Source organism: Myxocyprinus asiaticus, chromosome 12 (assembly GCF_019703515.2).
Source record: "Myxocyprinus asiaticus isolate MX2 ecotype Aquarium Trade chromosome 12, UBuf_Myxa_2, whole genome shotgun sequence".
Classification (NCBI taxonomy): domain Eukaryota; kingdom Metazoa; phylum Chordata; class Actinopteri; order Cypriniformes; family Catostomidae; genus Myxocyprinus; species Myxocyprinus asiaticus.
The window spans coordinates 39,236,809-39,252,523 of record NC_059355.1 but is presented as its reverse complement, the minus strand read 5'-3'; the positions used below and the strand labels follow the sequence as shown (position 1 = coordinate 39,252,523).

General features: G+C 36.9%; 1 protein-coding gene across 3 annotated transcripts; it reads left to right on the top strand.

Annotated features, from left to right (window-relative positions):
* Window positions 1–873: 873 nt before the first annotated feature.
* Window positions 874–10,741, top strand: LOC127449123 (tumor necrosis factor receptor superfamily member 4-like). Of its 3 annotated transcripts, none has more exons than XM_051712317.1 (8): window positions 874–2,256; window positions 6,885–7,099; window positions 7,208–7,318; window positions 7,606–7,737; window positions 7,830–7,902; window positions 9,246–9,436; window positions 9,538–9,642; window positions 9,820–10,741. In XM_051712317.1, exons 2-8 carry the CDS (start codon window positions 7,012–7,014, stop codon window positions 9,879–9,881), a joined length of 762 nt encoding a protein of 253 aa, XP_051568277.1. In that variant the 5' UTR covers window positions 874–2,256; window positions 6,885–7,011; the 3' UTR covers window positions 9,882–10,741. The 3 variants fall into 3 exon arrangements, with proteins under 3 accessions (XP_051568277.1, XP_051568278.1, XP_051568276.1); XM_051712318.1 differs by lacking the exon at window positions 874–2,256 and having other exon boundaries at window positions 4,469–6,913; window positions 7,002–7,099; XM_051712316.1 differs by lacking the exon at window positions 874–2,256 and having other exon boundaries at window positions 4,469–7,099.
* Window positions 10,742–15,715: the final 4,974 nt, after the last annotated feature.

Here is a 15,715-nt window from a genome sequence, read left to right as displayed (position 1 = left end):
TGGATGTATTTTAAGGCCTACCTTCAAACTCAGTGCCTCTTTGCTTGACATCATGGGAAAATCAAAAGAAATCAGCCAAGACTTCAGCAAAAAAAAAAGTGTGGACCTCCACAAGTCTGGTTCATCATTGGGCGCAATTTCCAAATGCCTAAAGGTACCATGTTCATCTGTACAAACAAAAGTATGCAAGTATAAACACCATGGGACCACGCAGCCATCACACCGCTCAGCATGCATTCTGTCTCCTAGAGATGAACGTAGTTTGGTGCGAAAAGTGCAAATCAATCCCAGAACAACAGCTCCTTGTGAAGATGCTGGAGGAAACAGGTAGACAAGTATCTATATCCACAGTAAAATGAGTCCTATGTTGACAAAACCTGAAAGGCTGCTCAGCAAGGAAGAAGCCATTGCTCCAAAACCATCATAGAAAAGACAGATTACAGTTTGCAAGTACACATGGGGACAAAGATCTTGGAGAAATGTCCTGAAACAAAATGAAACAAAAATTGAACTGTTGGGCCATAATGACCATCGTTATGTTTGGAGGAAAAAGGGTGAGGCTTGCAAGCTGAAGAGCACCATCCCAACTGTGAAGCATGGGGGTGGCAGCATCATGTTGTAGGGGTGCTTTGCTGCAGGAGGTACTGGTGCACTTCATAAAATAGATGGCATCATGTGGAAGGAAAATTATGTGGATATATTGAAGCAAAATCTCAAGACATCAGCCATGAAGTTAAAGCTCGGTCGCAAATGGGTTCGTCCAAATGGACAATGACCCCAAGCATCAGGGGCGTAGATTCCAGGGGGGAGGTAATACCTCTCCCCCCCCCCCCCCTGTGCTTCCACAGCAGTGCCCTTACTCTTTGTAAGCTCATCATCATCGTTCTTCAGTTATCATCATCGGCAAACCTAGTGACTCAAAACACAAGTTAAGTTGGTCTACAATTATACTCACCGGTGTTCTCACCTGTGTTTCAATAAAGTTCCCGCATCTGGGTTCACTTTCCATCTGCGTGTGTTGCCTTCCTAACAGAAGACTAGACCGCCATTATGGACCCAGCGGGAGCAAATATTCATCTCTCCCCGGACAATATTGAAACACTGGTTAACCGGTATCGTCAAGCCCTCATCACCACTTCGCCAGCGTCCACTTCAAACTCAGACATTACCAACCCACGAGAATCTGTCGATACTCGACACCCTGCTTCTGCTCCGCCTCCTGCTGCCACTTCTTTGGCCTCTGCCTCGGTGAGTTCAACCGGTCCTTTTGTCTCACCAGTGCCATATGCTGGTTCGGCGGAGGGCTGCAATGGCTTTCTACTTCAGTGTTCACTTGCTATGGAGATGTAGCCTCACAGATTCAGTACTGAAAGAGCTAAAATAGGTTTATCATCTCCCTCCTCACTGGGCGAGCTTTGCAATGGGCCACCACCATATGGGAGCAGGATGGATCTGTCACTCATTCCCTCGAAGCTTTCATATCTCACTTCAAAGAGGTCTTTGGCCGCGCTGTGGGAGATTTTTATGTTCATGACCAACTCTATCACCTCCGCCAAGGGAAAAGGGTGATATCTGATTATGCCATCCAGTTTAGAACTCTAATGGCAGTGGGCCTGGGTATCTCAGCAAGTAAAGACGCTGACTACCACACCTGGAGTCGCAAGTTCGAATCCAGGGCATGCTGAGTGACTCCAGTCTGACTGCAGTTGGGTTAACCTCCTCGTGGTCGCTATAATGTGGTTCTCGCACTCGGTGGGGTGAGTGGGGAGTTGTGCGTGGATGCTGCGGAGAATAGCGTGAGCCTCCACACGTGCTAGGTCTCTGCGGTAACGAGCTCAACAAGCCACGTGATAAGATGCGTGGATTGATGGTCTCAGATGCAGAGGCAAATGAGATTCGTCCCCCGCCACCCGGATTGAGGCGAGTCACTATGCCACCATGAGGACCTAGAGTGCATTGGGAATTGGGCATGCCAAACTGGGGAGAAAAGGGTCAAAGTCAGTTTCAACAGTGTGTTCACGAAGATTTCGGTGTAAACGCCCACTGCTGTGATTGGGTAACATCTTTGCATGTGGATAAGTGTAAACGCCCCTGCCATTACGCGTGTGTAGGGTTGTTTTGAAAACTTCGGATGGTTAAAAAAATGACAACCGGAGGAATTCATCCATACATGTTTGAGCCAGAGTCTGATCCCGACTTCGAAGAAAATGAACCCCCTCCACAAACACCACGGATACTGCAGTCTGAGACAGCGTGGTAACCAATCACTGCAATTTACTTGTCTGTTTGTGTAATAGGTATAACTTTCATTGTTGTTTAAACCAAGACGCAACACAATGGTGTATATCTTTTCTGTGTTTTACAAATGCTGAGTAACGCATGACAGTACCAAATAAAGTGTAAATACATTGTGCTATCACATTTATAACTGTGAAAGTATACACTTACCGTGCAACATGTAAACATATACAGGATACATTTACCAGTGTTTGTCGCACTGTCGTTCGTCATATAATCATCTTTCATAATGTATTCAGTGTAGTGACAAACGCATATGTCGTTCATTACAATGAGTCATGTTTTCATTAAAAGGGAAATCGATTGTCTAAATATATTGATATGAGTACTCTTTAGGTGCATCTGTGGCAATTGTGCCATCATGCCAACAGAACAAGAAAATGTATGCTGCTTAGAGATCCCTGTGCATTAAAACTAATACACGAGCGTCTAAAATCACTAGGATCAAATACTCAGTACACATCTAACCGTCTGTAACATACGAAGCAAAACAATTAACATGGATATTCACACTTGTTTGTTGCGACATCACTGTGGGGTCCAATATAGTTGGCACTGCATCGACTTTTAATTTAAGTCTCTCTGCAAAGCCTGCTTCGAACTCTTGTTTGTGAAAGAATCATCAGCAAAATGAAGCGAGCAAACAAACACGTTCTTACCGACACGATCCGGGACTTCATTAAAAATAAACATCAGCCACTCTTTCTTAATGTTGGGATCCTTGCGAAGCAAATGCAAGAAATCTAGTTTCCCACAACCTTGCACTGCACAACCTCTTGACATCTTCATGGCCATAGTGACACTTCCTATTGCTCCAAAAATAATCTCACCGCTCTACTCTTACCGCAAGACTGATGGGCGGGCCTAAGCAGTGTCGACGATAAATTAGGCGTTGATCTGTTTATGCAGAGGCTGGCCTGTGCTGACGTAATACCTCACTATGACGTATTAGTGAGGAGGAATTAGAGCACAAGTCATTTTGGCACCTTGGTTTCTCGTTTGGAAGGCTGTGTCCTCCGGAGGTCGCATTTGTTGGCCGCATCCGTCACCACCAATAGTGTCTCGTTTCAGAAAAGCGAGTAAGACACTTCGAATGCGACCTTCTTTCATGGGAATTCGGAGGGTGCATGAGGTGTATCCTTAGTGGGCACTCACAACCCACAATTCTTTGCTTCAACGGAAATATCTAAAAAAAAAAAATGACGCCAATTTGCCCGTAAATATGATGTTCAAACGCAAGGAATGTTAATTCCCATGTTGAAGTACCTCAGTAGATGGGTGCAGAGTATATAATATGTATTATTATATTAATATATAATTAAAATAAAGTATTAGACTAAAAGTACACATGTAAAATCTATTTTCTTTTCTCTTTACATCAGTATAACTCTCCTAAAATTTACCTCATACATTCCCTTCTAAAGGGACTTTGTTCCCTTCTCATTCAAAGCACTCGTGCTTGTTAAAGAGTGGCGTGCTGTCATAGCAACCATGTTACCTTCCGTTTCCATTTCTCCTATGAAGGTCATCTCGTTTAAACAAGGCTTGTTTTACTGCAGCCTTCAAAGGATGCGTCCTACCTAGCACGTAGCCTTCGAAACGAGACACATTTAAAGCCTTATTTTTGACTAAAGAATACATTTTCGGTTCTGAAATTTACAGTATGTTTTTATAGTGCCTTGAACTCTTATATGTCAAGATATCATGGCAAGTTTGATTTTCAAATTCATGACACCTTTAAGGGAGTAGGAGCATTTTTTGCATACATTTCCATGAATATATCGTTTACAGCACCTTTAAGTTTCTCTTGCCAGTGAAGTTTGATATGAATTGAATCTGCCCATTTGATCCTATTATTAAAAAAAGTCTACTGAAAAATGCAAAAACATTCTGAGTATTTTAACGTTAAAAAATTGGCACCCTCTGTTCACTTCCTGGGATATAACATCGGTCCCGAATGCAAACAGATGGACCCAGGGAAAATTGAAGCTGTTCAGACTTGGCCACAACCCACTGCTGTCAAAGGTATACTCCTCGATGACCAGATTTGTGGTTTTTTTTTTTAATGTATTTTTTTTAAAAGGAGGGGAAAATGTTTTTTTTTTTTTTTTTTTTTTTTTTTGTGGTAATCAATATTATGCCACAAATGCTGTCGATTGAGCTTAACTTGTATTCAGCCCGGCATATTCCTTTAATAGATGTACACTCTATGGAGTATTTAAACATATTGAGCATTTAAACCTTTTTAGAATAAAGACAGATTATTACCTCAATTGGTAATGTGGAAATAAATGTGATCAGTGTTAAAACACAGACAAGTACCACACTGAAATCATCAATTCAGGGATATATATATATACTTCAGGAATATTTTGTTGGTCATCAGTTTAACCCCAAAATAATAATCAATTAGAGATTATAGCAAAGTATAAATCTGTTTGTTATGTGTCTAGATTATCCATTATGTTTCAATAGATTTTTATTAATTCCACCAGCAACTGATATTAATCTGATATAACTTCTGAGTGGTACGTCTCAGTCTTTTGCGCTCAGCTGGTGTGATACCTCTGTGATATCAAAAGAACAAGCTTTAAGTACTCGGATTTTCCATGAACCACCGTACAAACTAAATATTACATTACAGATAGGTCAGTTGTTGACACACAATAAATAAATAAATAAGTGATATTCTGTACCCTTAAGAAGAAGTCCAACATTACAAAAGACTCTGAGCACTTCAAGAATAAACTATTACCTGGATATATTAACCTAGCAATACGATTAAAATATAATGAATATATTTCCAAAGTGCAGAGGGCTACTGAATTCATACAAGCATAATGGTAAAAAACAAACAATATAACTGAACAGAAGTAGGGCAAGTGAAGTAAATATTCCAACCACTGTGTCATTCCCCGCCATCACCTTTATTTTCATTTTCTATTTTTATCTGCAAGGCTGAGTAAGCTGCCTAATAAAGAGCACATTACTTCCATTCTTTAATCATTTTGTTTTTGATGTTAGGTTAAGTAAGGGAAAATACCGAATTAATCAAAGGAAATTGAACTACCTTTCACATTTCTCTTTTTTTACTTTGTATCTCTCTATACTTTCTAAGTCCCTACATATTTATAAGAATTTTTAAATCCTATTTCTCAAACGGGATTACAGAGTTCTCTGTGTTTGACGACCGGAACAGGCTTAAGATAAAATCTACACTTTGTCACAGTAAATGGAAGCAGTGCACTATTTATGCAAAAGAAAAATAAAGAAAAAAAGATGCAGTTCTATTAACAGAACGTTATAAGAGATTTTTCCTTTACACAGTTTACTGGAACATATGTAAACAATTTGTTATGAAAAATGTAGTTATTGTTCTTGGTGTTGCCATGACAAAACCATTTCTTTCTAAAATCTGTTTATTTTTGTCTGTACTAAATTATCTCAATTAATCCATCCTTTCTCAATTGATTAGAAAGAGTACAGTGTAACAAACACTTATCAACCACGTTTAACCTATTTCCCCGCCGTTAACAGTAGACTAATCATTGAACAGAAACTTCAACCACTATACACTCATGCATGATGTGTCAAACCAACCTGTTTTCAATACTGTTAAATAACAGTTAGTTTTTCCTATGCAAAACATCTCTGAGTCATTAGAATACATAGAGAGAGTACTGTCACATTTTACACTTTTAATTAAGTTTATCATTAATTAATTGTAATAAATTCAATTAATTGTAATAAATGCAAATGTGAACTGTGATGTTTTGTCTTCTAAAATGTAGATAAAAGATCCAGTGAAAATGGTAACAGGGAGTTATTTGGACATTATTTCAAATGGCTAAACAATTTAAGAAAGAACAAATCAGAATTCACCTGCAAGTGTGATTGGATTTGGTATATTAGAATAGTAATTTGATGACTAACTTAAATGAACAAATCATAAAGTGTTTACTTAATAACATATGTGCTGCACTAATTATGAGAAACAGTTCCTATTTTCTTAAATGGATAACTATGTAGATGAAATAGAATAGATTGCTGTTGTAGTGAGAAAATATGAAAGTTAATTTTATTAAGCACATGTGACAGAAACAAGCTTCAAGGACAACCTGAAGTGCGATAGTGAGGTAGATTTCAGTTCCTGCAGTGTTAAACAGCTATTCAGAGCCTAAACACATGAGAATCGTCCCCATTGGCCTGTGAAAAAAGGTTTAAACATTCAGTAGAGAGAAGTGATTAAACAGACTTTAGTTTGGGGCAGAAGTAAGTCTGGTCTATGTTATAGACTGATGGTAGAAAAGCATGGTAACAGTGTAGACCAGCAAAATCAGCAAAAAAAAAGATTTTTACTATCTGCCAAAGTATGCACAGCAAACCCTTGACTTCATTTTTAACTATTTGACAGCTAACGTAAATCAGGTTCAGAGCAATTTTTACATGATTTGAAATAAGCAGGGTTTTAACTTAAGGATTTTGATATTAGAACAAGAAAGACACACCATAACTGAATGATCCTACAGTTTTTTTTTTTTTTTTTTTTTTCCATTGTGGGTGCAATGGAAAAATGTGACAACCAGTGGCGGAGGAAGTTCTTGTAAGTTTGGGGGTAAATGTCACCTTGTCTTTTGGGTGAAGTTTCAGTCTCTATTTCCTCTCGTTTGAGGGTAACACACAGTTTCAACACTATACTACAGTATTGCTGTCATGTTCTGGCACATGGAAGTTCTCTCAGCTCTCCTATGTTTGCTGTTACCTCTCCTAAATGCAAGCGCGTCAACAGTTTGTCAACCAGGTATGTATGATAGACTACTTATGGCTAAATACCTGGTTTGTGATCACATTATCTAATGAGAGACTGGCTAACAAGCCACCACATATAATGAATGTCTGTTCTTTACAGGTCAGTTCCGCAATTACAATACAAATAAATGTGAGCCCTGTCCAGTCAATCAATACAGTTCTAAAAGTGGAACAGACATTTACTGTGATAACTGCAGCACATGTAAAAAAGGTAAGTGCTTTAAAATGTAGAAACTTTTGAAACTCCTTAGGGAATTTATGTTTATATTAATTAGTCATAATAAAGCAAGGATTTTTATTTAGATCAAAAGAGCATTCTTTTCAGATAATTAGGTTTAATCAAAACTAGGATATGTAATGCTATAAGATGAGCCACTCAAAAAGTGACTTTTGTTAGCTTGCAAAAGAAAAAGAAGCCAAAGAAATCCTTGCAGGAAAAAATAAAACCTTCATTAAAGTCAGTGTGCCATTATTTATGTTTTAACCTTTTTCAAACAGGTAGTACAGTCGTCGAGGAGTGCACACAAACCAAAGACACTCACTGCAAGTGTAAGAGTGGTTTTAAGCCCAGGGATGTGCTAAAGGAAGAGATTTGCTTTTGTGACAAGGGTGATGGACTGAATGATAAAGGTTAAATAAAAATGTATTACATTCTACTGTACCTTTTAATGCTGAATCAGACCAAACAGATAAAAATTAATCTTAAATGATTTCTCTTTTAGGAGACAAATGCGAGAAATGTAGCAATGGCCATTTCACCGATAAAATTGACTCGATTTGTCGAAAATGGAAAGAGTAAGTTGGTTTAATGAATTGTTAAACAAAATGAATTCATAAATTGATCATCATGTATAAGATTCAAAGATTTTGAGAGTCAGACTCCCACTGATTACCAGACTGTACATGTGCAATCAGCGCCCTCTTGTGCATCACATATGAATCAGCAATGAAATATAAAGGACTTTGCAGAAATGGTAGGCTACTGTATATGTGAATGCCAACTTTAAAGGAATCTTCCAGGTTTAATACAAGTTAAGATCAATCCACAGCATTTGTGGCATAATATGGATTACCACAAACATTCATTTGACTCATCTCTCATTTATTTCAAATACAGCGAAAATTGTTTTCAGTAAGGCTCTTACAATGGAAGTGAATGGGGCATGATGATAAACTTTAAAATACACACTGTTTCAAAAGTATAGCAACAAGATGTAAACATTATACGTGTTAGCATGATTTTAGTTTGATAAAATCAGGGATTTACTGTACCAGTGTTACGGCAGTTACTAGATTAGAGTGTTTACCTGCATTATGACAACAAAGTTGTAAATTAACTTTACACAGATGAGATTAGTAATCAATTTTAGAACTTTAAGATCATGTTAACATGTGGAATGTTTACGTCTTGTGGCTATACTTATACTTGAGTGTGCATTTTAGTTTTGGGCTGACCCCATTCACTTCCATTATTAGTGCTTTACAGTAAGCACGATTTTTACTTTTGTAAAAATAAATTAAAAAAGCATGACGAGACAAAATTGTTTTTTTGTGTTAATCAACATTATGCCACAAATTCTATCGATTGAACTTAATTTGTATTTAACAAATTAAATTTGTTTGGTTCATTTTAAAGGAATAATGTGGATATTCCTTTAAAATGAACCAAACTGAATCAAGGAGGGAAGTGTGTAATAATATATTATGTATTATTATAATATTATATGACAATAGTAGTTTAATATTCTACGTTTAATAATAATAATAATAATAATAATATATATATATATATATATATATATATATATATATATATATATATATATATATATATATATATATATATATATAATACAAGGTTCTAGTAATTCAGGTTGCAAAAATCAACATGAGTGAATGAAATTAGGGCTGAGACCTGGCCACATAACTGAGATCAGAGCCCACATGTAAAGCCCAGGTCAGTCTGAATGCAAAGCAAACTGTGTACTTTTTCACTTGGTTTACATTTTGCTACATTTGAAGGGGTTTAAATCTGGTTCCTTTTAAAATTACTCAAGTGTATAAACACAGCAAAACCAATAACTCCTTAGCTCTGTGAATGCCTTGTGAATAGAATTCCATTCATTTTGCATCTCCAGATGTAAAAGTGGTGTTAAGATTCCAGGCAGCAGCACCTCTGATGCTGTCTGCAATGAACCATTAGATGGGGTGACAGAAGCTCCCACAACCAGTTCCAAATCCTTGTTACAGACGACCACCATATCTTCAACTACCTCTTCAACCACTACAACCTCCCCTCCCCAGAACAGACACAACTTCTACATCTTGTGTACTCTCTCTTTACTGATTCCAGTTTTATTAGTCCGTATTACTTAATTTGTCTCACTCATGAAGTACTAATCATTATTTCCTGTATGAAATTAACTGTAGGTCCGGTCTTGATATGCGCTGGTATTCTTCTGCTGACTGGACTCTTGTGCAAGTGGAAAGTTACTCACTGCATTCATAACCACAAGAAAGAGGCTTCTCGACAAGGTATACCCCTAGGGTAGTTTACCCAAAAATGTAAATTCTATCGTCATTTACGTCATACATACATTTATTCATTTTTGGGTGAACAATATCTTTATTAGATTATTTGCATTTTGTGGTTGTTTTTGTGTGTGTCTGCATGGCTCCTCTCAATTCATCCTTCTTGCCCATTTTTTCTAGAAAGTGTATGCAGGAAGCCTGTTGAAGAATCTGGTGAGAAGTGCCTCTCCTTGCTTGTCTAACACAGTCTTTAACATCTACAATGTTTGGTTTTGTGGAGTGTTTTGGGTAGCACTTTACATCATTGTTCCCTTTGTTAAGGGTTAATGGGTTTATTAATGACTTATAATTCATTTACAAATCCATTATAGACCATTGATATGCAGTTATAACAACATGCATAAAAAGGGTGACTTTCGTGCAATACCTGCCAAATAGTGAGCCATTTTACCTCACTTGTTATAAATGCTTCTTAGTATTAGTAGTAATAGTAGATATGAAATTCCTAGCCAACTTAAACACAGTAAATTGTGCGCATTGTAATTGTGATTTTAGCTTACATTGTAGAGGAAGGCTTTCGGATTTCTGATTTTCTTTCTAATTATTTTTATTATTGTTGTTTATATTTTCTACAAGTTTCAGTGAATGTTATGTTGATTATGTTGTTTTATGTAAATACAGTCAATGAGAAATGTAGCTTACATTAGGGCTTGATTAATTTCCATTTGAATTCAGATGACTCGTAAAATTATAGCCACGAATTGATTTCAATTCATTACTTGGAAGTCAACGTAGTAGTCTGCTGATTAGTGAATCTGAATCGTTAACTTCACGTTTACCAAGTTGGCATTGCAGTCGATAGCTGTAGGTAGAATTATTGATGCTGTGACCTTATAGTCATTTCCACTGTGCCACAGTTGTTTACCACAGACATGTCCTGTGGTGACTCATACGTTACCTGAGAGAAATACTGTATGACGAATTATTGTAACGATTTTCCCATATTTAGGTGGGCTAAGGACAACTTCTGAGAATCTTTCCTTTTGTTTGTTTGTTTGTATAGCCTCGTCATGAGGGTCAAATTTTGTTTCTGTGAAATGAAAATAAATTAATTGTGAATATACAATTTTTCTCGCCAGTGATTTGTCATTTTTTGTTTGTTAGCTTTTCTTTTTTGGTCTTTCTTGCTTCATTCTTTGTAATTAGTGAGTTTGTTGTCATTCTATTCGATGTGTCGAACCACAGCACGATTGTGAGTGTGATACAGTATTATTTTTTATTCTAGAACTTAATAACTCACGGTTCAGACAAAAATTGGCTAGTTAGTTCGAGCATTTCTTCTCCGCCAGCGAAAAGGTTCCAACAGAAACCAGAGCCTCAAGCACAACTCCACTCTCTACACTACTCATACTCTGGTTTTAAACTATGGGTATTCTGTTCTTAAACGAATCAGTGTTTTTGAAAAAATCTTTTAAGTGAATGAATCGCTCTCATTCACTTCTGATGTTTCGTGGCAAGCGACTCAAATTAGTCAATTATTGAGTGACTCATAACATAAAAGACGCTTTTTTGTCGCCACCTACTGCATAAATCTGCAATCTCTAGAAATGGTCACTGAATGAGTCGGTGAATTAAATCAATTAAATTCCACTATTTGGAAAGCAACAAAAATGGAGAAGCAGAGTGATACAAATTGTGAAGCATTTTCAAGGACCAGAACTAACTGTTGTATAATAATATGTTATATAGTACATAGTAAGGGCTAAATCTAGAAGATCCATAAACTGAAATTATGTAGAATTACTGTAGGCTATTATTATTCAATTTTTCAAACTCATTCAATTTTTTAAACTATTATTCAAACTTTGATGCATCATTTCAGCCTTTAGACTTTCCTTAAAAGTACATATAATGTTTGATCATATTTGATTGATTACATAAAACCTGAGTGTCACATTTAGATGGTGTGTTGAAACTCAGCGAGGTTTGTGTATTTTCATTGTGTTGATTTCTGTACTTCATTTGCATATAGCAACATCAGAGCTGGTGCTGTCCCCTCCTACATCTGTGTATCTTCCGATAGTTGACAACGTCCCCTCACTCTGTATCTAGAAACGCGAAACACTTCTGAGGTTCTTGGGAGGTGACAGCTTTCGGCTGAACTTCAAAATTTCCATCCACATGCAAGAACTCACGTTCCAAACCTTGAAGCTAAATGCCGTTGTTCACCTTCGTCATATGAAACCACAAAATGGAACAACTGCAGGTGCTTTATATTGAGGCCTGCCTCTTAAAACAGTTAACAGCTTTCTAAAGATTGGGTCTACTCATTTGTTTTTGTTTGAAAGGGATAGCCTATAGTTCACCCGAAAATGAAAATTCTGTTGCCATTTAATCACCTTCATGTTGTTCCAAACCCATATGACTTTCTTTCTTCCATGGAACACAAAAGGAGGTGTTAGATAGAATGTTAGGAACTGACATGCAGTTTAAAGTGACAAATGAGGACAGAATTTTCCTTTTTGGGTGAACCAACCCTTTAAAAGTAGAGAAAACTAGAGACTGAAAAAACAATTTTGTTGGCTTAACAACCATAACGTATAAAAAATAAATTAGAATCAGAATAAGCATTATTGCCAAGTATGCTTACACATACAAGGAATTTGTCTTGGTGACAGAAAACAATACAAAAACAGCAGCAAGACATAATAATAATGTACATTCACACACATACATACATACATACACACATACACATACGTAGTGCAAATCTAATACAAATCTGTTATCTGTTATGTACAGTGTAACAGTTCGTCCCTGGTAAAACTGACTGGAAAAATATTACTAAACACAGGACAAACAAACAAAAACAACAAAAGAACTGAAGAGCTACACACTGAGGCAGCCATCCGCGTCGCCATCTTGAAGACTATCAAAGAGCTTCAACTCAGAAATGTACATATTTATAACATTTTTAGCTTACTTAATTTTCATTAATTATAAGGTGAACTTAGAGTGATACATAAAGTAAAATAATAATTGTGAGTTCCTTGAACATATTTAACTTATAAATCCATAAAATGAAGATTTTAAGTACTACTGACTTAAACAATCAAGTACAGAACTGAGATTGTGGGAAATACCAATAAGTCCTTGCACTTCAATAATTTAAGCATGTTTGTTTGGTCAAAGGGAACTTATGTGGGCATTTAATTAGTTGTTATTAAGAATTCATAGAGATTTTAGCTATTTTTGGTATTATTAATGTTGTTTTACTGCATATAACAGTTTTTTGTAAAGTTACCACTGGGACAATTAGTGTTCTATTAGTGGTAACTTAATGTCAGATCCATAACTTCCATAATTTGGATCCTGTTCAATCCGTGTAATTTTTCCTTTTGTGTATGACTATAGCTGAAGTGCAGCTTTATGTGCACTTATTTAGGGAATCAAGTTTAATGCCTGACCTCAGTTATTATTTTCTTTTGAACCAATTAAATTAAGTAGAAATAGTGATATAAGTGTTGATTTGAAACGATGTGTAATTAGTTGTTAAATCTTATTTGTCTGAAATACATTTTTAAATAAATAAAGCTGAATGAACTGATACATTTGTGTATATCTAACAACGGTTTTCTGGTTGTGCTGATGTAAAATGACCATAAGTTGGAATACGAAAACACAACGTATATATATATATATATATATATATATATAACCAAACTTACACTGTTTCTGATTGGTTTATCCACTGCTTAGGCAGTTTCAAAAGTGATGACATTTTATTTTGCGTCACAGTGTGGCCACCCCCAAAGGGGAAACTTGTAAAAGGATCTGAAAGGTGAAGTGCAGTTGTGTGATGTTGAAGTGCAAAAGTGCTTTTTATGGCTTGTATGAAAGTTAGTTTCAGTCACCACTGACTTTCAATTGGTGATTTTTGGGTTAACTATTCTTTTTAGATGAATCTCTTCCTCCCTAGAAAAGATGGAACACTTTTTTTATAGAATAGCCCACAAAAAATAAAATACTATATTTTCAAATGGTCTTTGATGCAAGAACGATTTATGATATATATTCTCAATCTGTTTGATTCAAAGGACCAGCACCCTCTGCAGGGCCTCACAGCTGCAGTTAAAAATGCAGGGAGCAAATTGTGTAGATGAAGCCATGCAAATTGTCCCAAAAATCTTGCAGCTTCACGATCTCTTCTACGCCTGAGCAGTTAGTGTTATCTGAGCAGTTTAATTTGGTCTAAAATCACTTTTCTGCCAAGTGCCAAGAGAACCAGTGCCCTGCCATGCCTGCACACTGCACTGCACATCGCTTTAACTTCCTCTGTGTTTTTTTCAAAAGAATGAACCACTTCCCTTGCCTTCTAGTCAAAGAGCCTCACTGCTATGCAGATCAAAGTTTCCCTCACAGCTCTTCAGTTGAATTCTTGTAACTGAGAGTAGGCCGTTGTAAAATAATGACACCAACAGATTGTTTGACTGTGGCTAAACTGGTGCATTTACTGGTAGGTTGATTAATGTGCCCTGTCTCTTAAAATATAGTAAAATAAATGAAAACACTTCACAGTAAAATGCAGCTATATGTTGCTATCGGGGTGCCCACCAGAAAGCTTTTCCAGTTTTTCATGATTTGGATTAGGATTTTTAAAAATCATTTTATAAATATCGCACTCAAAATTAGCCATTTCTAGCACTAGTATTTTTTTTTTAATTATTTCTTTAACTTAAGGTAAGTCACAATTTTAAAACTGTATGTATATCTTTAGCGAACAGCTCAACATAAAAATTACACACTAAGTACATATTTTTCATTAGTACTTTAATTAATTGTTTGAATTAGTTGTAAATAGTTTGCAAAGTTCAACCATACATGAACTCTGTAGTATAAAGTGAACCAAAGAAATTGTGTTGGAGGTGTGTTGGCTCACCGCTTTAACATTGTACACACAGACCCAAGGGACAACTACAGAATGAGTGTGTCATTGTTAGATTTGCGATTATGTGACGTCAACCTAACATCAGTGTTAAACGTGACATTTTGACCACTTTAGACAGCAGCTCTGAAAAGACCAGTTTTGCTGGGTATACCCATTGCGTCAGAGGGAAAGCGAGGCTCTAAGTGAAACCACACAGACGTGCAAGTCACGCTTATAAGAAGTCTGCCAGCTAAACCACATAGACCACCTCTTTTCTTTGACATCGTTATCGGTAGTATTTTGCAAGGACTTGTATGATTAAATTCAGAAGAGAATCTCAATATTAAATGATTAATCAAATCAGCCCTCAGCTACTGGGGGAACTACTTGCCTGCTGGTGAAATTATATCACACTATTGTATAGTTTAGTAGACTATACAGTAGTATTGGTTTCAATCAAAACACTTTGTGAGACCATTTGGGAAAGTCTAATGAAGAGCTGCAGAGGTACTTTTCAGTTTAGAATTTTTGCATATTGAATCTATTATTAACACACACGCACTACACTACACAGTTTTTGATAGGTCAAGAAAGACCAAGACTATGAATTTTGAAGGTAATTGTCATGGTTGGGGGGTGAGGGGGAAGATAAAGGACCCAAAAGCAGAGATGACAGTTCAATAGTTCAATTTTTTAAACATAGAATGTGAAGTCACTGAAAGGTGCTCCCAGCGCCGGCTGCTGATGGCTGATCCAACAAGCCACTCTGATAGAATTAAAGTCACTGAAAGGTGCTCCCAGCACCGGCTGCAGACGACTGATCCAACAAGCCACTCTGGTAGAATTAAAGTCACTGAAAGGTGCTCTCAGTGCTGGCTGCAGATGGCTGATCCAACAAGCTGCTCTGGTTCAAGACAAGTGTGTTCGTGAGACGAGTATGTGCATTGTGGTAGTCTGGAGCAATCCGAAGAGAGTCCGTTGAAGGTGTGGTGCAAAGTGAAGCCCAGACGAATCTCCCGAGACACGGGCAGATACCGACGAATCCTTCTCCACAAGTACTGGGCAACAAATGGTGAAAGCGACCGCAAGCAGGCAGGGAACCACACCTCTATAGACAGGCAACCAACAGATACGCGAGCACGTTCCAAC

Bases quoted from the DNA above. Each gene is read 5' to 3' on its own strand.
- LOC127449123 (XM_051712317.1), top strand. From the start codon at position 7,012: ATGTTCTGGCACATGGAAGTTCTCTCAGCTCTCCTATGTTTGCTGTTA. The intron at 7,903-9,245 runs GTAAGTTGGTTT...TTGCATCTCCAG, and splicing joins ATTTGTCGAAAATGGAAAGA to ATGTAAAAGTGGTGTTAAGA. The intron at 9,437-9,537 runs GTACTCTCTCTT...AATTAACTGTAG, and splicing joins ACACAACTTCTACATCTTGT to GTCCGGTCTTGATATGCGCT.